This window comes from Trachypithecus francoisi, unplaced genomic scaffold (assembly GCF_009764315.1).
Source record: "Trachypithecus francoisi isolate TF-2019V2 unplaced genomic scaffold, Tfra_2.0 Lachesis_group7, whole genome shotgun sequence".
In the NCBI taxonomy this organism is placed as follows: Eukaryota; Metazoa; Chordata; class Mammalia; order Primates; family Cercopithecidae; genus Trachypithecus; species Trachypithecus francoisi.
Window position 1 is genome coordinate 21047667 of NW_022681472.1, and position 22841 is coordinate 21070507.

At 42.5% G+C, this 22841-nt stretch overlaps 1 protein-coding gene across 2 annotated transcripts in view; it reads right to left on the reverse strand.

The window, feature by feature from the left end:
- Positions 1 to 22841, reverse strand: part of ARMC1 (armadillo repeat containing 1) — a 34540-nt gene that overhangs the window by 10763 nt on the left and 936 nt on the right. The window contains exons 2-4 of one of the 2 annotated variants that reach the window (XM_033202411.1): positions 12639 to 12856; positions 8085 to 8176; positions 1684 to 1873 (exon numbers count right to left, since the gene is read on the reverse strand). In XM_033202411.1, coding sequence (XP_033058302.1) covers positions 1684 to 1873; positions 8085 to 8176; positions 12639 to 12821 — 465 coding nt within the window. In that variant the 5' untranslated portion in view covers positions 12822 to 12856. Of the gene's footprint in view, positions 1 to 1683; positions 1874 to 8084; positions 8177 to 12638; positions 12857 to 22841 lie in introns of those variants that run through there. The other variant, XM_033202412.1, reaches the window with a different exon arrangement.

Sequence of the window (22841 nt, forward strand, 5' to 3'; positions counted from 1 at the left end):
GGGCGACAGAGCCAGACTCCGTCTCAAAAAAAAAAAAAAAAAAAAAAAAGATAGAAGCTTAAGTCACTGACTTGATACCCTTTCTTTTTTGTATATAAACAGTTATGCATCTGGAGCTAATGAATTTCCACTTTAAACATCTTTTAACTACTTCCAACAAATTTCAGCTACACTTTCATGTACATATCACTTCCATTTTTATTACACTTTCTTCACTTTTTTTTTTTTTTTTTTTTGAGATGGAGTCTCACTCTGTTGCCCAGGCTGGAGTGCAGTGGCGTCATCTCAGCTCGCCACAACCTCCACCTCCTGGGTTCAAGCGATTCTCCTGCCTCAGCCTCCCGAGTAGCTGGGACTACAGGTGCACCACCATGCCCAGATAATTTTTGTATTTTTAGTAGAGACAGGGTTTCACTATGTTGGCCAGACTGGTCTCAAACTCCTGACCTCATGATCCTTCTGCCTTAGCCTCCCAAAGTGCTGGGATTATAGGTGTGAGCCACCGCGCCTGGCCTACACTTTCATTTTTATTCAGTTCACTTTCATTTTTATTCAGTTCAAAATGCTAATTTCTCTTTTATTTACTGACTCATAGATTACTTTAGAAATGTGCTATTTTGCTAGGTGCAGTGGTTCACGCCTGTAATCCAAGCTCTTTGCAGGGTTGAGGCAGGAGGATTGGTTGAGGCCAGGAGTCTAAGACCTGGCAACACAGCAAGACTCCATCTCTGCAAAAACTTAAAAATTAGCCAGGTATGGTGGCACATGTCTGTAGTCCCAGCTACTGAGGAGACTGAGGCAGAAAGATTACTTGAGCCCAGGAGTTCGAGGCTGCAGTAGACTATGATTGTGCCACTGCACTCCAGTCTGGGCCACAGAATGAGACCCTGTCCCTGAAAAAAGAAAAGGAAAAAAAAAAGAAATGTGTCACTTAGTTTCACAAATTTGGGGGAAATTTTTCAGATATCTTTCTGTTATTGATTTCTAATTTGCATTCACTGTGCTCAAAGAACATGCTTTGGGCCGGGCACGGTGGTTCATCCCTGTTATCGAGCATTTGGGAGGCTGTGGCGGGCAGACTACCTGAGGTCAGGAGTTGAGACCAGCTTGGCCAACATGGTGAAACCCCATCTTTACTAAAAATACAAAAATTAGCTGGGCATGGTGGCGCACACTTGTAATTCCAGCCATTTGGGAGGCCAAGGCTGGAGAGACACCTGAACCTGGGAGGCAGAGGTTGCATTGAGCCAAGATTGCACCACTGTGCTCTAGCCTGGGTGACAGAGTGAGACTCCATCTCAAAAAATACATAAAAAATAAATAAATAAAATAAAATAAAAATTAGGTTAAATTGGTTGATAGCATTGAGTCTTCTATATCTTAACTGATTTTCTGTATGCTTCCTGTATTAATTGAGAGAGCTGTGTTAAAAATCTCTGCTTCTAACTGTGGATTTTTCTATTTCTCCCCATTTCTGTAAGATTTACTTCACATATTTCGATGTTCTATTATTAGGGACATAAATATTTTAAATTCTTATATCCTATGATTGACCTCTTTAGCACAAAATGACCCTTTGTATTAGTAAAATACTGATAGCGAGATTTATTCTCAAAGACTGTTAGCAAGGGACACTGAAGAAACTAGTAACATGATTTCTCTTTCCCATCTAACAGACCTTACCGTATCATCAAGGCCATCTATATGCAAAACCACTGTTTTGGCACGTTTGTTTGTAGTTCCCAGAAAAAACTGAGCTTTCCTTCGACGTGAATTCATTTCATTGAAACTATCACCATCTGCCATATTGGAGGACTGAAGAATGTCATAGATTTCAGAGGCCAGAAGTTTTGTTTCTCCTGGAGTTGTAGTTCTTGAAAGAAACACATATATAATTAGTCTTGTCACTTCTACTGATTCTGTAATTTTATTTCTCCACTAAAAGGAGCCTTGTTTCTTTCACTCTAATGCTTTATTCAATTTAAAAGCAATAGCAGTGAATCCTAGAATAATCAATAATGTAGAAAAAGCATCTTGTCTATAACAATCTTCTAATTTCATTTTAAACACGTGGCTCATTGAGATTCAAAATCTATCACTATAGAGGTATAAAAACACATTTGGCTGGGCGCGGTGGCTCATGCCTATAATCCCAGCACTTTGGGAGGCCAAGGTAGGTGGATCACTGAGGTCAGGAGTTCAAGCATGACCAACATAGTGAAACCCCATCTCTACTAAAATACAAAAATTAGCTGGGTGTGGTGGTGCACGCATGTAATCCTAGCTACTCAGGAGTCTGAGAGGTCTGAGAGAGGAGAATTGCTTGAACTCGGGAGGCAGAAGTTGCAGCGAGCTCAGATCACACCACTGGAATCCAGCCTGGGCGACAGAGGGAGACTCCATCTCAAAAAAAAAAAAAAAAAGCCTAATAAAAATAATTAAATATGGCCGGGCGCGCTGGCTCAAGCCTGTAATCCCAGCACTTTGGGAGGCCGAGATGGGCGGATCACGAGGTCAGGAGATCGAGACCATCCTGGCTAACACGATGAAACCCTGTCTCTACTAAAAAAATACAAAAAACTAGGCGGGCGCCTGTAGTCCCAGCTACTCGGGAGGCTGAGGCACCGTAAACCCGGGAGGCGGAGCTTGCAGTGAGCTGAGATCCGGTCACTGCACTCCAACCCGGGCGACAGAGTGAGTCTCCGTCTCAAAAAAAATATAATAATAATAATAATAATTAAATACAAAATCAACTAACAAGATCAGGTTGTAATATGTTCCTGTATTATCACTAACATTCAACTCTCAATTTGAAAGTACCTTGACTTTTAAGAAAATGCAACATATAAAAATCCAAAAGGAGAAACCAAATTGGAATAGGATCATTCATACTATCAACTAATTTCAAGATTTCTTTGTATGTTGAAACCAATTGTTTTTTAATTTACATTTTTTTTTACATATTACAAATTATGTATTTATCATAAAACCACAGCTCTAACAAAAGTTTTCATTCTTAAGCTCTTAAATCCTACTAGAGATCCTCACATCAACAACTAGGGGACCGTGCTGTCCAATAATCTTTCTGCAGTGATAGAAATGTTCTGTAGCTGCACTCTCCACTCACATGAGGCTACTGAGCCCTTGAAATGCGGCTAGTGCAACTAAAAAAATTTTATAGACCTTTAATTAATTTGCCAAACAGAGTGAGTGGCTAACCACACTGGACAACAGTCTAATGGCTCTTATTAGTGGAATTGAACAGAGTAAGTACATGTAACCGTAAGAAAAGAATCCTCATTTCACCTATCAATGGGCTCAACTAAGCCCAAACCCTTTAATGTACACTCAAGGCCTTAAAATCTGGCCCCATTTGGCTATCTCCATCAGCTCATTTTGTCCTTCTATTATTCTTTGGGTTGACTATGACACTTGGCGATCTCCTACAAAGACCATGCATTTTTATATGTTCTTCGCTCTCGAGTGCTTTCTACCCTTAAGTTTTGTTTAGGCCTTTCCTTAGCTGGAAGAGCTTCACCCAGACTGCAGGCTTTCCAACTCTTATTTCAACGTTTGAAGGCTCAGCTTAACCAACACCTTCCATATAATGCCTCTACCTAATAACCAAATTCTCCCTTTACAATCAGAGTACTATGCTTGTACTTATACTACTGATCTTAATTTTCTGTTTCTTTTATAAGTATATGAAGTCTTTAAGAGGTGGAAGGTATCCTTTTTGTACCTTCCATAGAACCTAACAAAAATGTTTGCAAGTTATTTATTGAATGAGTAAGAATACTTCATTTTCCGATATTCAGATTGTATATGTTCTAGCTATTTAGAGCTTTAATTCCAGGGGTGATAATCTGACAGTATTCCAGACACTCAATTACTATATCAGGTGCTTTTCTGGGCCACTGTTGACCAGAGATAAGTTACTTCTGGTGACTTTAACTGTGTGTTACAGGAAGCTATCAAAAAGACTAATTTGTATTAGTTGTCTCAGCATTTTTATTGATAGTTATTTTAGAGTTTATTGAAAAGTCACTGAAGTTCTCAGATATTTTAAATATCAGCCAAGAACAAGTTATAAAGGGCATGAAGAGACAATGATTAGAGAAACTTATGAATTTAAGTTTAAAAAAAAAAAAACCGGGCCGGGCGCAGTGACTTATGTCTGTAATCCCAACACTTTGTGGGGCTGAGGTGGGTGGATCACTTGAGGTTAGGAGTTTGAGACGGGGTTTCACCATGTTGGTCAGGCTGATCTCGAACTCCTGACCTCATGATATGCCCACCTTGGCCTCCCAAAGTGCTGAGATTACAGGCATGAGCCACAGCGCCAAACCATTAATCCCTTTAAGAACCTAAAAATCACCAGAAAAATCCAAGTAAAAAGTTTTCCAAATCAATTTCAGTGGAATTATGTCCCCACCCAAACCATCCATTTTCTATCAGTCTCAACGGAGATGTTTAAATTGTTTTTAAAGTTGATTTCAAATTAAACAGGGTAGGAGAACTATGATGTGAAGAAACTATTCCAATGTTCGGAAAATCTAATAAAAAGGGAACTGTCAGGCCAGGCATAGTGGTTCACACCTGTAATCCTAGCACTTTGGGAGGCCGAGGTGGGTGGATCATGAGGTCAGGAGATCGAGACCATCCTGGCTAACATGGTGAAATCCCATTTCTACTAAAATACAAAAAATTAGCCAGGTGTGGCGGGCGCCTATAGTCCCAGTTTCTTGGGAGACTGAGGCAGGAGAATCGCTTGAACCCAGGAGGCAGAGGTTGCAGTGAGCTGAGATCACGTCACTGCACTCCAGCCTGGGCTACAGAGCAAGACTCCATCTCAAAAAAAAAAAAAGTAACTGCTGGTAAAAGCATCATTGGTATTACTTGAAAACAATTAACAGGGATACAAAGACAAAGATATTTACATCTTTGACTCAGTAATTCGCCAATAAATAGTCCATGAAACAAAAATAATCCAAAACACAAAAAAAGCCCTAGATGCAGTTAAGCAAAGAGATTTTAGAGCAGGCTGGGGGTGGTGATTCATGCCTGTAATCCCAGCACTTACAGGGAGGCCGAGTGCAGGTGGATCACCTGAGGCCAGGAGTTCGAGACCAGCCTGGCCAAAATGGTGAGACTCCATCTCTACTAAAAATTAGCCGGGTGTGGTGTCATGCACCTGTAGTCCCAGGTACTTGGGAGGCTGAGGCAGGAGAATCGCTTGAAACTGAAAGGAAGAGGTTGCAATGAGCTGAGATCACAGCCATTGCACTCAAGCCTGAGTGACAGAGTAAGACTTTGTCTCAAAAAGAAAAAAAAAATTTTAGAGCAGCTGGGCACGGTGGCTCACACCTATAATCCCAGCATGTTGGAAGGCTGAGATAGGAGGATCACTTGAGTCCAGGAGTTCGAAATCAGTCTAGGCAACATGTCGAGACCCCATCTCTACAAAAAAAAAAAAAAAAAAAAAAAAAAAACACACACATAAAAAAAGGCCAGGAGCAGTGGCTCACGCCTATAATCCCAATACTTTGGGAGGCTGAGACAGGCAGATCACATGAGGTCAGGAGTTCGAAATCAGCCTGGCCAACATGGTGAAATACTGTCTCTACTAAAAGTACAAAAATTAGCCAGGCATGGTGGCGGGCACCTGTAATCCCAGGTACTTGGGAGGCTGAGACAGGAGAACTGCTTGAGCCCAGGAGGCAGACGTTGCAGTGAGCCAAGATCGCGATATTGCACTCCAGCCTGGGCAACCGAATGAGACCCACAACAAAACAAAAAAAAATTAGCAGGACATGATGGCCTAACTCCCTGCTACTCAGGAGGCTAGGGCAGGAGGATTACTTGAGCCTGTGAGGCAGAGGTTGCACTGAGCTAACATCGCACCAGCCAAGGCGACACAGTGAGATCCAGTCTCAAAAAAAAAAAGACAAGAAAAGAAAAATTTCAGAGCAGCACTCTACATCAGAACTTTCTGAGATGATGGAAATAGTGTCACTAGCGACATGACTAAACACTTGGAATATGGCTAATATGACTGAGGAGCTGAGTTTTTAATTTTAATTAATTATTACTATTATTATTATTATTATTATTATTTTTGAGAGGGAGTCTCATTCTCTCGCCCAGGCTAGAGTGTAGTGGCACGATCTTAGCTCACTGCAACCTCTGCCTCCTGGGTTCAGGCGATTCTCTTGCTTCAGCCTCCTGAGTAGCTGGGATTACAGGCGCCCGCCACCACACCTGGCTAATTTTTAAATTTTTATATTTTTGGTAGAGATGGGGTTTCACTATGTTGGCCAGGCTGGCCTTGAACTCCTTACCTCAGGTGATCTACCCGCCTCCCAAAGTGCTGGGATCACAGGTGTGAGCCACCACACCCTGCCATTAATTTTAATTGATTTAAATTGCCACATGTTGCTATTGATTACCATACTAGACCCGCTTCAGAAAAAAAAGGAAGATGCTTCTGCTGTCATCATCCTTAAACCAGCCCTCCTCTTCCTGGTTAATCACTGCTTCTATCCTTCTGACCACTTCTCTAGCACCCTTTCTGAACTGAGGTCCTGTAAAAGAATTTAGTTCGATTAAAAAACAACAACAACAACAACTATCTGGGCAGGGTGTGATGGCTCATGCCTGTAATTCCAGCACTTTGGGAGGCTGAGGCAGAAGGATTGCTTGATCCCAGGAGAGCAGCCTAGGCAACATAGTGAGACCATGTCTCTACAAAATAATTAAAAAATTAGCCAGGTATAATGGCACATGTCTGTAATCCCAGCTACTTGGGAGGATGAGGTAGGAGAAGAGCTGGAGCTTGGGAGGTTGAGGCTGCAGTGAGCCATGATCATACCACTGTACTCCAGCCTCGGCAACACAGTGAGACCCTGTCTCAAAAAACCAACCAACCAAACAAAAAAACCCTGAGTTATTACTTTTTCAATTACTCCAAGGATAGTATAGAGGTGAAACCATTTCAGATACATTGCACAGAAGATAAACCATTATATCCAATGGATTCCTTAGGGCTTTAGGGCTTCTCTTACAAACCAGTTCTAGTGGCTTCCACATTAGCAGCAACAGGATGAGGGGAAAAATAGCCAAGTATTGATATTCATATGAACAATGTGCAAAGTGGGAGTATGCATGCTTATAATTGCCAGTATAGCTACTGGGGCTACTCCCACTATTTTAATTATAAACTTAAGAATTTACTACAAAACTATATCTAGAAAGTCACACAAGCTTCTGTCTACTTAGATAAACAAAGCAGTTACAGATGAGAGATTAGCAACAATGGTTATATACTTTTTTTTTCTTTTTTTTGAGACACAGTCTCGCTCTGTTGCCCAGGCTAGAGTGCAGTGGCAAGATCTCAGCTCACTGCAATATCCACCTCCCAGGTTCAAGTGATCCTCTTGCCTCAGCCTCCCGCGTAGCTGGGATTACAGGCACATGCCACCACACCAAGCTAATTTTTGTATTTTTAGTAGAAACGAGATTTCACCACGTTGGCCAGGCTGGTCTTGAACTCCTGGCCACAAGTGATCCGCCTGCCTTGGCCTCCCAAATTGCTGGGATTTCAGGCATGAGCCACCATGTCCTGCATGTCCGAAATATTAAATGCCCCACCAGCACCATCTTAACTTGCTTATTTTATAGTTCCGCAGTTTCACCATTTTCCTACAGTAACAAACTACTTCCTGAATAATTTGTAATTTTTCTCTACCTAAAATTGAAATTTCTTTTTTTTTTTTTTGAGATGGCGTCTTGTTCTGTCGCCCAGGCTAGAATGCAATGGCACGATCTCAGCTCACTGCAACCTCCACCTCCCAGGTTCAGGCGATTCTCCTCCCTCAGCCAGCTAAATGATTAAAAACAGTTAACTATACGACATTAAAACATAGTAATCCAATAATAGTAGTAACCATGCCTGTAATTCCAGCACTTTGGAAAGCCAAGGTGGGAAGATCGCTTGAGCCCAGCCTGGGCAACATAGTGAGGCCCTGTAAGTAAGTAGCATAAGTATATATGTAAATAAATGAGACACTGTCTGTTGTACTTACTTCTGTATAACATTTTGTAAGCTCAACATCATACCCAGTTCTCCTTTCATCTTTTCTCTGTTTGCACGGCATTCTGCCAAGTATCGAAGAGCCTACAGCAGAAACAGTAATAAGTTAATTCGTCTGTCCAGACTATTCAAAATTGAAACTACTACCAACTTATTACAAGAAAATTTTAAAAAAAGAGAAAATAGGTTTTTGTTTTTATAATAAAATCCTTTAAATGTGATGATTCAGAATTATTCCCTAAGGAAGAAATGATCCTTTGAGCTGTAACAGCTGATCTACTCTTTGAAATGAAGGTTCCTAACTTATTCACAAGTCTCAAAAAAATAAAAAAAAAAAAAAAAAGATGGGTACTGGGTGGCTCACGCCTGTAATCCCAGCATTTTGGGAGGCTAAGGCAGGTGGATCACTTGAGGTCAGGAATTTGAGACCAGCCTGGCAAAAACAAAACCCTGTTTCTACTAAAAATACAAAAATTAGCTGGGCATGATGGCACGCATCCCAGCGACTCAGGAGGCTGAGGCAGGAGAATGGCTTGAACCCAGGAGGCGGAGGTTGCAGTGAATCGAGATGGCACCACTGCACTCCAGCCTGGGTGACAGAGCAAGACTGTATCTCAAAAAAAAAACCACCATCCATATCAAAGACATCATAATTATTTGCTGAAAATCACTAATAAAGTCCCAGAAGAAGCCAGAAAAAGGCATTACATAAGAGAAGAACAAGAATTACGGCAGTTTTCTTATTAGAAACCATACATGCCAGAAGACAATAGAGCAAAATCTTTTTTCTCTTTTTTTTTTTTTGTGTGTGTGTGATGGGGTTTTTGTTCTTTCACCCAGGCTTGAGTGAAGTGGCACAAACTCGACCTACCACAACCTCCGCCCCCCAGGTCCAAGGGATTTTCTTGCCTTAGCCTCCTGCTGGGATTATAGGCGCCGGCCGCCACGCTTGGCTAATTTTTGTATTTTTAGTGGAGACGGGTTTTCGCCATGTTGATCAGGCTGATCTCGAACTCCTGACCTTAGGTGATCCACCCGCCTCCACCTCCCAAAGTGCTGGGATTACAGGCATGAGTCACCACACCCAGCTGAGACCCTGTTTCAAAACAAAAACAAACACAAAACCCAAACAACAAAAATGAATCTATACTGGGGAATAAAGAACACCAGAAACATAAAAATGAAGGTAAATATAAAAGACCTTTTTTTGCTAGGCATGGTGGCTCACACCTGTAATCCCAGTACTTTGGGAAGCTGAGGCGGGCAGATCACATGAGCTCAGGAGTCAAGACCAGCCTGGCCAACATGGCAAAACCCCGTCTCTACTAAAAGTACAAAAATTAGCCAGGCATGCTATGTGCACCTGTAATCTCAGCTGCTAGGGAGGCTGAGGCAGAAGAATCACTTGAACCTGGGAGACAGAGGTTGCAGTGAGCTGCGATTGTGCCAATGCACTCCAGCCTGGGCGACAGAGTAAGACTCCATCTCAAAAAAAAAAAGACATTTTTAAATTTTTAATCTCTTTAAAAGATAATTGACTGTTTAAAGCAAAAATATATACACTGTAGGTTTTTAAACATATGTAGAAGTAAAATGTATGACAAAAATAGCACAAAAGATGGGAGGAAGAAATGGAAATATACTCGTGTGATTCTTACACTACATGTTAAGGGTAGGATTCATTTACAGGTAGGCTGTAATAAGTTAAAGATGCATATTGTAAAACCTACAGCAACCACTAAATAAAATAAAAACAAAAGTGTATACTAATAAGCTAACAGTGACAAAAAAATGAAATCATAAAAACAAAACAACACACCTGATGGCCAGGCGTGGTGGCTCACACCTATAATCTCAACACTCTGAGAGGCCAGGACGGGCAGATCGCCTGAGGTCATGAGTTCGAGACTAGCTTGGCCAACATGGTGAAAAACCGTCTCTACTAAAAATATTAAAAATTAGCCACGTGTGATGGTGCGGGTCTGTAATTCTAGCTATTCAGACGGCTGAGGGAGAAGAATCGCTTGAACTCAGGAGGCAGAGGTTGCAGTGAGCCAAGATCACACCATTGCTTTCCAGCCTGGGCGGCAAGAGCAAAACTCTGTCTCAAAAACAGAAAAGACAACAACAAAAAAATCTTTTCTTCAGCATCTTGGGAACTTCCACCCATTGATCCTTCTCCTTAGTTCAGTCCCTCCATGACTTTATTTATTTATTTATTTATTATTTTTTTTTGAGACGGAGTCTCGCTCTGTCGCCCAGGCTGGAGTGCAGTGGCCAGATCTCAGCTCACTGCAAGCTCCGCCTCCCGGGTTCCCGCCATTCTCCTGCCTCAGCCTCCCGAGTAGCTGGGACTACAGGCGCCCACCACCGCGCCCGGCTAGTTTTTTGTGTTTTTTTTAGTAGAGACGGGGTTTCACCGTATTAGCCAGGATGGTCTCGATCTCCTGACCTCGTGATCCGCCCGTCTCGGCCTCCCAAAGTGCTGGGATTACAGGCTTGAGCCACCGCGCCCGGCCGGCCTCCATGACTTTATACTTCCCTTCCTTATTCAGCCTAGTACCTACTGTATATCATTTCAAACAATCCTGCCAAGACCCTAAACTCCCTTGCGCAATCATTCTGCCCAACTTAACCTGGCCAAGTAACAACTCTGCACAAATCCAACTACTTGGCTCTCCGAGCCTACAGCAGGCCTGAATCATACTGATTCAGTATTACCAAACTAATCAGCCCCTCAACACTGCTGAACAACTTTATCATTAGCAAATCTTTCCTATTTTCTGCAATTATGAGAGCCTTCCCCTCAAACCTCTCCCATTCTAGTAGCCCTTGCCCTCTGAATTTAGACATGTTCTAGTCTATTAAAAAAAAAAAAAAAAAGACTTCCTTTAGCCCCAAGTCCCTATCTATAGACCAACCCTCTCTTTCTTCTCATCCTTATTGCATTTCTTATTGAAATAGAAACCAGACTGTGGGCTGTGCCATTTTTCCCATTTGTTACTACTGTTCTCTTACACCAATGTCTTTTTTGACTGCTAAACTTCATTCTGTAAAGGCAAAATAGAAAAACTTTTCCAAAAGGAAAAGCCTATATGCCTTCTGTACAAACTTATGAAATTAGACTAAATGGGGAATTTATCATGAGTCCTTAAGTAAAGGACAATAGATAAAATTTAAGTAATATTAATTTCCCATGACATTAATTTTAACAACTTTTTTTTTTAATGGAGTTTCGCTCTTGTTGCCCAGGCTGGAGTGCAACGGCACACTCTTGGCTCACTGCAACCTCTGCCTCCTGGATTCAAGGGATTCTCCTGCCTCAGCCTCCTGAGTAGCTGGGATTTCAGGCACCCACCACCACGCCCGGCTAATTTTTTTGTATTTTTAGAGACGGGGTTTCACCATGTTGGCCAAGCTAGTGTCGAACTCCTGACCTCAGGTGATCCACCCACCTCGGCCTCCCAAAGTGCTGGGATTACAGGCGTGAGCCACCATACTAGGCCCTATTTATATGCAAAATATATAGGCATTTTTGCCAGAATAGGCAAATATAAACATACAAAAAGTAGATTAATAGTTTGCTTAGGGATAGGGAGTTGGGGGGTCTGGGAAGCAATAGGTAAAAAGTTGTGGTGGGCCAGGCACAGTGGCTCACATCTGTAATCTAAGCAGTTTGAGAGGTCGAGGTAGAAGAATCACTTGAGGCCAGGAGTTTGAGACCAGCCTAGTTAACACAGCTACATCCTATCGCGACTAAAAAAAAAACAAAATGTAGTTACAAAAAAATAAATAAAAATAAAAAGTTGTGGTGATGGTGACACAACTCTGTGAATATACTAGCACTACTTAATTGTATACTTTAAATGAGTGAATTGTATGATGCTGTGTGCTTACATCTTAAAAAGCTGTTATAAAATAAAAACAAAATAAGTGCCTCTTTGGGTGTCTATGTGTATGATATGATCCAATCCTCAAGACTGTTAAATGGAAAGGAAGTGGTAGAACATTCCATGCATGGAGTATGCGACAGTTTGTATTAAAGAATAAAAATAGGGCCAGCCATGGTGACTCACAGCTGTAATCCCAACATTTTGGAAGGTAAAAGTGAAAGGATCACTTGAGCCCAGGAGTTTGAGACCAGCCTGGCCAATAGCGAAATCCTATCTCTACAAAAATATCAAAAATTTGCCTGGCATGGTGGTATGTGCCTATCATCCCAGCTACTCAGGAGGCTGAGGTGGGGGAGGATGGTTTAAATCCAGGAGGGGGAGACTGCAGTGAACTAAGATCCTGCCACATTGTACTCCAGGCCTGGATGACACAGGGAGACTCTGTCTCAAAAAAACAAACAAACAAAAGAATAAAAACAATGTAGCATGTTACTACTGGTGTAAATAGACCACACATACATATGTTTGTACATACATAAATACAAACTATTAATTGCTTTCAGTTTTTTTACCATGTCATCTAGCACTTTTTGCAAATTCTCTCCTTAATTGCAAAAATAAAACAGAGATTGAAATTACTAAAGGTAACTTACAAGTAAAGCAGAGTGGACGACTGGAGGGTTGGGATGGTCCATAAATAAAATAAGGCCAGGCAGACATCCCTGATCCTGGACGATGGCTCTTCTGTTTAATGGATCTGCTGCTAGATCCCGTAACTGGTTAACTACCGATAGAGCATCAGGCTCTTCACTCATGGTGGAGGTGGAAGAATTCATCTTCTATGCCATGCACACGAATAAAATCTTAAATTCTGTAGAAAAGGTTTGCAGAATTAGTTCTAGGTTGCTGAGGTATATTATGGCACTTGTGAAATAACCAGGATTACAACACATTTAGAAAGAATCAGGTAACTACAAATAAATCACACAAAAACTTAGAAGTCAGCAACTCTACAGTTTGAGAAAAGTAAAATGAACATAAGATGACTGAAAAAACTTGGGTGCACAATATTTAAAGAACATATGTTAACCTCTATATTCCCACAAATTACTTTTTAGCATACATATTTTAACAATAAAGTCACAATAAAGATCTCTATAGTTCAAGCTTGTAACCTTTGCTATCCTTCTAAAACTGTTAATATTGCCAGTGCTTTTTTTCCTCTAGACTATTTCTACCCCTAAAACTAGTGCCTGAGGGAAGAGTGGCTAGCTTATAGCTTGCTTATTCATCAATGAACAAAAACCTAGCATACTCTGTCTACAAAGAATAAAATGCCCTTGGAAAACAGAGGCAGAAGTCTGTAAATCAAGAAGACAGGAAAGGTATTTAGCCTGTGGCTCAGGCCAGTAGTGTGAAAGATTACAGTGAATCTAGACTGAATCTAAACACATCTGTTCATCTGATTATGCCATATTCTACCGCCTAACAGAAAAGAATAGGGAAGAATGAAACAGAATTTGACGTAATTCACTTGCCAGATGAGGAGACAGTCATAGAGAAGTTCAATAATTTGCCCCACATAACAAAATCTAGTTAGCATAGAACTGGCCTAAAATATTACTTATTATTTCCTAAACTCGTCAGCAGTCTTGCCACTTTGCATACTTCGTTTTCGTTGTTTGTTTTTTTCTGAGACAGAGTCTCATCCTATCACACGGGCTGGAGTGCAGTGGCGCAACCTCAGCTCACTACCATCTCTGCCTCCCGGTTCAAGCAATTCTCCTGCCTCAGCCTCCTAAGTAGCTGGGATTACGTACACAGACCACCATGCCCGGCTTTTTTTTTTTTTGTATTTTTAGTAGAGACTAGGTTTCACCATGTTGGTTAGGCTGGTCTCCAACTCCTGACCTCAAATGATCTGCCCACCTCAGCCTCCCAAAATGCTGGGATTACAGGCATGAGCCACAGTGTCTGGCCTCATGCCTCATACTTTCGTTTTAAAATCAGCATTTCGGCCGGGCACAGTAGCTCATGCCTGTAATCCCAGCACTTTGGAAGGCTGAGGCAGGCAGATCTCCTGAGGTCAGGAGTTCGAGATCAGCCTGGCTGACATGGTGAAACCCCATCTCTATTAAAAATACAAAATTAGCTGGGCGTGGTGGCACGCGCCTGTAATCCTAGCTACTCGGGAGGCTGAGGCAGGAGAATTGATTGAATACAGGAGGGAGAGGTTGCAATGAGCCGAGATGACGCCATTGCAGGAGCAAAACTCTGTCTCAAAAAAAAAAAAAAATTCAGCATATCGGCTGGGCACAGTGGCTCACGCCTGTAATCCCAGCACTTTGGGAGGCCGAGGTGGGTGGATCACCTGGGGTCAGGAGTTTCAGACCAGCCTGGTCAACACGGTGAAACCCTGTCTCTACTAAAAATATAAAAATTAGCCAGGCGTGGTGACATGCACCTGTAATCCCAGCCACTCAGGAGGCTGAGGCAGGGGAATCACTTGAATCCGGGAGGCGGAGGTTGCAGTGAGCCGAGATCGCACCACTGCACTCCAGCCTGGGCGACATGGCAAGACTCCGTCTCTAAAAAAAAAAAACAAATAAATAGACCAGATTAGCCAAGATGATGGAGGCTCATCTCTAGTAGAAACACAATTAGCCAGAAGTGGTGGCATGCGCCTGTAGTCCCAGCAACTCAGAAGCCTGAGATAGGAGAACAGCTGGAACCCAGGAGGCAGTGAGCCAAGATTGCACCACTGCACTCCAGCCTGGGCAACAGAGCGAGACTCTTGTCTCAAAAAAATAAATAAAGTCAGCATATCTTTTTCCCATAAAAGTAAACAGGGTATTATAGAAAATGCAACATGCTGGACATATGAAGAATCAAAATGTCAAGAAATGATCTTCATATATGCAGCAAATTAAAAATAGTAACTTCAATTAACTTACATAGTATATTCCTTATTAGTAAGAATGTAAAAGTGTAAATACTTTCCATAAATTAATGAGTTTAATGTTAACATCAGTAACAATGCCAACTGTCAGGGCAACAGGGACAAGATTATTCTGTAAGTCCACAAAGATTACTGAAGTTATCTGAAGGAAAAAGGTAATAAGGCAAAACTGGCCTTACTATGTATTGAAATACACAAAGCTATAAGCAATAGTGCTAACTGGGGGAAAGTGGAGAGATAAAGATACTTCCTCCCAGAAAGTTATTTATGCATTTGATATAAGGAAGAAGGATCAACTGAGTCAGACCCAGGCCCCATCACTGGGTAACTTTGTGATTTTAGGAAAATCCCTTAAACTCTGTCTCAGTTTCTTCATCTCTAAAATGGGGTCAATTATAGCAGCTACCAAATAGCGTTACTCTCCAGATGAAATGACAATACACATAAACACCATACATACTAGTGCCTGGCACACAATAAATGTTCAATAAAGTTATATCATGTCAAAAATCAATAAAAAATAGTAAGATTATTCAATAAATGGCATTGGAATAACTTCTTAGCAATTTTTAAACCACTGCTAAGACCCTTAACTCATACCACATGGCCAAAAAATATATTTAGTGTTAAAATACACTAATAATTTTAATTTGCAGGTCAGGAGTTTGAGACCAGCCTGGTCAACATGGTGAAACCCTGTCTCTACTAAAAATACAAAAAGCAGCTGAGCATGGTGGCGGGCGCCTGTAATCCCAGCAACTCAGGAGGCTGAGGCAGGGAGAACTGATTGAACCAGGGAAGCGGAGGTTACAGTGAGCCGAGCAAATGCAAAAATAAAAAACTCAGAGAAAATGCAAAATAAAAAACTCAGAGAAAAGACGGCTTCAGTAGGACAGTATTTGGCAAGTAATTTTCTCAAAAGGAAAATAGGTATTACTGCAATTTTTTAAAAATCAAGACACAAGAAAAAGCCACACACTGAACACACAGCAATACAACTAAGGGATTTGACAGCATTTTGCCTCTTAGGTGCCTCTATTATCATATTATCAGCATCCTGAATATCCCCATTTACCAACCAGCTTACCCATAAGCTTTTTTTTTCTTCTTCTTTTTTTTCTTTTGAGACAGTCTTACTCCATTACCCAGGCTGGAAGGAGTGCAGTGGCACAATCTCGGTTCACTGCAACCTCGGCCTCCCGGGTTCAAGCGATTCTCCTGCCTCAGCCTCCTGAGTAGCTGGGATTACAGGTGCACACCGCTATCCCTGGGTAATTTTTGTGTTTTTAGTACAGACAGGGTTTCACCACGTTGGCCAGGCTAGTCTCAAACTCCTGACCTCAGGTGAATGATTCACCCACCTTGGCCTCCCAAAGTGCTTGGATCACAGGTTTGAGCCATGGTGCCCAGACACCCATAAGCTTTAAGTGCTGTTACTAGCATAAATTCTTTCCAAAATAGAACCTGCAGAACCAATCATTGGCATAAAGACCCAAGAGGCAAGTCACAGCTAAAGAACCAGATACACAATCCAGCAATCCCACTTCTGGGTATTTACCCACAAGACTGGAAATCAATTTGTCTAATAGATGGTCTGCCCTCCCATGTTTATTACAGCAACATTCACAGCAGCCAAGTTATGGAATCAACATGAGTATCCATCAACAGATGAATGGGTAAAGAAAATGTGGTACACTGGCCGGGCGCAGTGGCTCACGCCTGTAATCCCAGCACTTTGGGAGGCCAAGGCAAGCAGATCATAAGGTCAGAAGTTTGAGACCACCCTGGTCAACATGGTGAAACCCCGTCTCTACTAAAAATACAAAAATAGCTGAGCATAGTGGTGGGCGCCTGTAATCCCAGCTACTCAGGAGGCTGAGGCAGGGAGAACTGATTGAACCAGGGAAGTGGAGGTTGCAGTGAGCTGAGATCGCGCCATTGCACTACAGCCTGGGTGACAGGACGAGAGTCCAACTCAAAAAAAAAAAAAAAGAAAGAAAGAAAATGTGATATACATACACAATGACACAATGCAATACTATTTAGCCTTCAAAAAGAAGGAAATTCTGTCACTTATGACAACATGGACAGAACTGGAGAACATTAAATGAAGTACTAAATGAAGTGAGGTAGGCACAGAAAGAGAAATGCTGCATGTTGTTGCTTAACTGTTGAAACTAAACACAACTCAGCAGCAGAGAATAGAATGGTGGTAAGAGGCTGGGGGATAGGCAAAATGAGGAGATGACGATCAAAGGATACAAAGTTGTAGTAGGAATAAGTGAGGGTTTTTTTTGACATCTATTGCACAACATGGTGAATATAGTTAATAATAGTGTATTCTGGATGGGTGCGGTGGCTCATGCCTGTAATCCCAGCACTTTGGGAGACTGAGGCAGGTGGATCACAAGGTCAGGAGGTCAAGACCAGCCTGATCAACATGGTGAAACTCCGTCTCCACTAAAAGTACAAAAATTAGCTGGATGTGGTGGTGGGCACCCGTAATCCCTGCTACTCGGGAGGCTGAAGCAGGAGAATCGCTTAAATCTGGGAGACAGAAGTTACAGTGAGCCAAGATCGTACCACTGTACTCCAGCCTGGGCAACAGAGTGAGACTCCGTCTCAAAAAAAAAAAAAAAAAAAAAAATCAAAACAAAATAGTGTATTCCGGGTTTTAAAAAGGCTATGATGACTTATGCCTGTAATGCCAGCACTTTGGGAGGACAAGGCGGGTGGATCACCTGAAGTCAGGGTTTGAGACCAGCCTGACCAATATGGTGAAATGTCATCTCTACTAAAAATACAAAAATTAATCGGGCGTGGTGGCGTAAACCTGGAATCCCAGCTACTCAGGAGGCTGAGGCCAAAGAACTGCTTGAACTCGGGAGGTGGAGGCTGCAGTGAGCCGAGATCATGCCACTGCACTCCAGCCTGGGCAATAAAGGTAGACTCCGTCTCAAAACCAAAACAGAGAAGAATTGTTGTGAGTAAATTTCAAGTGGTCTCACCACAAAAAATAAGTATGAGGTGATAGATGTTAACTAGCTTGATTTAATTGCTCCACTTTATATTCATGAATCATAACATCATTTTGTACCCCATAAATATATACAACTATAAATTACCAATTTACAATAAAATTTTTTACAATAAATCAGGGAAAAAAGAACCAAACACTCTGAGTGTTGGCCTTCTGCATACAATGCTGGCCTTGAAACTGGAGAGTTACATTCTCATTCAAGGAGCCATTAGATAACTATTCAGTAGGAACTATACTGAAAAAAAGTTATATAGTTTTACTCTTCTTTTGGGATGAACAAAAATCAAAACGACTAAAACTTTCAATCTTTGGCAGGGTGCAGTGGCTCATGCCTGTAATCCCAACACTTTGGGAGGCCAAGGTGGGCCGATTACCTGAGGTCAGGAGTTTGCGACCAGCCTGGCCAGCATGGTGAAACTCTGTCTCTACTAAAAATCCAAAAATTAGCTGGGCATGGTGACAGGCGCCTGTAATCTCAGCTATTTGGGAAGCTGAGGCAGGAGAATCGCTTGAACTCGGGAGGCACAGGTTGCAGTGAGCTGAGATAGCGCCACTGCACTCCAACCTGGGCAACAGCGTGAGACTCCATCAAAAAAAATAAAATAAAATAAACAACAACAACAAAAACCTTCCAATCTTCAAATAGCACTGATAAGGAGTGGCTCAAATCAGCATCTGCACAGGATCCATCAAAGACCTTAGCTAATGCAGCTGGTGCTCTATATCCACAGATTTCAAATCCTGAGAATACTGTACAATATTTTTGATTCATGCTTGGTTGAATCTGACAATGTCATGGGTTTACTGTATAACAGAGGCAGAAGCTGTGGTCACTACATTTCCCATGGCATTTAAAGGAAGGCAAGAAAACCTGACAGAAGCTGTGATTTGTCCCTCAAATTACAAGGGTTTTATGTAAAACTTCAGGAGAGAACTCCTCACAGTTAAGACTCATTTTTCTTACTTTAATATTCTTGATGATAGCAAGTCACTCTGACATCCATTTCTAACTACCACATTTCTTGAATTTTTCTTTTTTTTCTTTGAGACAGGGTCTCACTGTCACCCAGGCTGGATGGGCGTGGCACAATTTTGGCTTATCGCAACCTCCACCTCTCAGGTACAAGTGATTCTCCTGCCTCAGCCTCCCAAGTAGCTGGGACTACAAGTGCCCGTCACCATGCCTGGCTAATTTTTGATTTTTAGTAGAGACAGGGTTTCGCCATATTGGCCAGGCTGGTCTTGAACTCCTGACCTCAGGTGATCTGCCCTCCTTGGCCTCCCAAAGTGCTGGGATTACAGGCGTGCACCACCGTGCCTGGCCATTGCTTAAATTCTGTTAAATGATCAATATTTCTGTGGATTGCAGAGTTCACAAAGCAGATTTTATGAGATAGCAATAGAACAGTTAGGAAATTGAAAACAGATAAACAAAAGTTACAACTCTAACCCCAATTCATGTATTAGATACATATTATGTTTCTGTTAATTTTATCAACTTCACACAAACACTCAAGCTGTTTGATAAAAATGTCTGCCTTTGCTGGGTGCAGTCACTCGGGAGGCTGAAGCAGGACGACTACTTGAGGCCAGAGTTCAAGGCTGCAGTGTGCTATGATCTTGCCTGTGAACAGCCACTTTACCACAGCATGGCCAACATAGCAAGACCCTGTCTCTTAAAAAAAAAAAAAAAAAAAAAAGTCTATCTTCATAGGTTGGAAAAAATGATTTTAAATGAATATTTCAGGATTCAGTCTATCCTATCCACTATATGCCCAATTTGGCAAAATGCAAAATAATTATTATTTTATTTTTGAGATAGGGTCTCATTCTGTTGCCCAGGCTGGATGGCAGTGGCAGAGCCACTAAAACTTTATGCTGGTGTATAAAGGCATGTCTTTCAAACATGGCTATGAACATATGAATAGAACGCTAAGCTCTAAAACTCTGTAAGATGGCCAGGTGCCATGGCTCAGGCTGGTAATCCAAGCACTTTGGGAGAGGGCCAGTGGGGTGGATCGTTTGAGCCCAGAAGTTCAAGACCAGTCTGGGTAACGTGGCAAAACCCCATCTCTACTAAAAATACAAAAACTGAGGTGGGAGGATCACCTGAGCCTGGGGATTTGACAGAGTGAGCTGCAGCCTCCACCTCCCAGGCTCAAGCTATCCTCCCAACTCAGTCTCCCGAGTAGCTGAGACTATAGGCATATGCCACCCGAGTAGCTGAGACTATAGGCATATGCCACCATAACCAGTTAATTTCTGTATTTTTTGTAGAGACAGGGTTTCGCTGTGTTGCCTGGGCAGGTCTCAAACTCCTGGGCTCAAGCAATCTGTGCACCTCAGGTTCCCAAAGTGCTAGGATTACAGGCATAAGCCACTGCACTGGCCAAAAGAATTGGTTTTTTGCTTTTTTTTTTTAATCAAGACAGAGTCTCACTCTGTCACCCAGGCAGTACAGTGGTATGATCCTAGCTCACTGTAACCTCTGCTGCCCAGGTTCAAGCTATTCTCATGCCTCACCCTCCCAAGTATCTGGGACTACAGGCATGCACCACCATGTCCAGCTAATTTTTATATTTTTTAGTAGAGAGGGGGTTTTGCCACATTGGTCAGGCTGGTCTCAAATTCCTGACTTCAGGTGATCCACCCACCTTAGCCTCCCAAAGTGCTGGGATTACAGGCATGAGAAGAATTATTAAATAATCTGAAATATACTGACCTGAGCAATTTTATAGTAACCAATAAACCATAAGGTAAGTTTAAAAAAAAAAAAAAACCTTCCTATCTTCTTCTACAATGAGTATTGCATTAAGTTCAAAAGAAAATAAGTTTTTCTCTAGTTGTGTTTTATCTAAAATGCTAACACCAAGAAGTGGGGACCTGAACAGAATAAACTGGGATTACTGTTAAAATGCAAAGACCTAGGCTCTATCCCCATCCTAAATAGGAGTATTTGGAGAGAGAGCCCAATACTCATTTTAATAAACATACCACGTAATTTCTGCTGCCAAAACAAAGAGTCGGCCGGGCGCGGTGGCTCAAGCCTGTAATCCCAGCACTTTGGGAGGCCGAGACGGGCGGATCACAAGGTCAGGAGATCGAGACCATCCTGGCGAACACGGTGAAACCCCGTCTCTACTAAAAAAATACAAAAAACTAGCGGGGCGAGGTGGCGGGCGCCTGTAGTCCCAGCTACTCGGGAGGCTGAGGCAGGAGAATGGCGTAAACCCGGGAGGCGGAGCTTGCAGTGAGCTGAGATCCGGCCACTGCACTCCAGCCTGGGCGACAGAGCGAGACTCCGTCTCAAAAAAAAAACCAAAAAAAAAACAAAAACAAAAAAAAACAAAGAGCCACTAAAACTTTATGTTGGTGTATAAATGCATCTCTTTTAAACATGGCTATGAACATACGAATAAAACGCTAAGCTCTAAAACTCTGTGAGATGGCCCGGTGCCATGGCTCAGGCCGGTAATCCAAGCACTTCGGGAGGCCCGGGGGTGGATCTCTTGAGCCTAGGAGTTCAAGACCAGCCTGGGAAACATGGCAAAACCCCATCTCTACTAAAAATACAAAAGCTGAGGTGGCAGGATCACCTGAGCCTGGGCGCTCCACAGAGTCACAGCTCATCTCAAAATAATAAAATTTGGGAGGCCCAGACGGGCGGATCACGAGGTCAGGAGATTGCGACCATCCTGGCTCACATGGTAAAACCCCATCTCTACTAAAAATACAAAAAATTAGCCGGGCGTGATGGCGGATGCCTGCAGTCCCAGCTATTCGAGAGGCTGGGTCAGGAGAACGGCGTGAAACTGGGAGGCGGAACTTGCAGTGAGCCGAGATTGTGGCACTGCACTCCAGCCTGGGCAACAGAGCGAGATTCGGTCTCAAAATAATAATAATAATAATAAACTCTACAAGAGGCCGGGCACGTGGCTCACGCCTGTAATCTCAGCACTTCGGGAGGCCAAGGCCTCTGCTACTCCAGACGTTGAGGCAGGAGAATCGCTTGAACCCGGGAGGCAGACGTTGCAGTGAGCCGAGATCGCGCCACTGATCCAGCCTGAGCCACAGAGCGATACTCCGTCTCAAAAAAATAAAAATAAAGGCCATAGCCTCACTAACAAATGATGAAAATGTGAAAAAACTTTTTTTTTTTTTTTTTTTTTTTTTTTTTTGAGACGGAGTCTCGCTCTGTCGCCCAGACTGGAGTGCAGTGCCGGATCTCAGCTCACTGCAAGCTCGCCTCCCGGGTTCACGCCATTCTCCTGCCTCAGCCTCCCGAGTAGCTGGGACTACAGGCGCCCGCCACCGCGCCGGCTAGTTTTTTTGTGTTTTTTTAGTAGAGACGGGGTTTCACTGTGTTAGCCAGGATGGTCTCGATCTCCTGACCTCGTGATCCGCCCGTCTCGGCCTCCAAAGTGCTGGGATTACAGGCTTGAGCCACCGCGCCCGGCCGAAAAAACTTTTTATACCTTTACTTTATCTTTTGTTTAGTTCAACTTGGACAAACAAATCATTCTATGACAAAGAATACTCCTCATCCTTTAATGAGCACTCTGGTAACTTAAAGGTTCCTGTTAAAAAGCAAATACTGATTCAGTAGGTGGGAGAGTCTGAGATTCTGCATTTCCAACAAGCTTCCAGGTGAGGCCTATGCTACTTGTCACACTTTGAGAAGCAAGCAGTTAGATGATACATGTGAGACACCTGTAGTTAGGCAGATGCCTGAAAGATTTTTCCTTCTCGTACAGTACAGTCAAGATTCACCATTCAATTCAAAGATTTAATTCTCACATGCTAAGAGCTGCAGAGGGAATACGTTTAACCTAAATCCTTATTCAGGTAGGTGGGCTT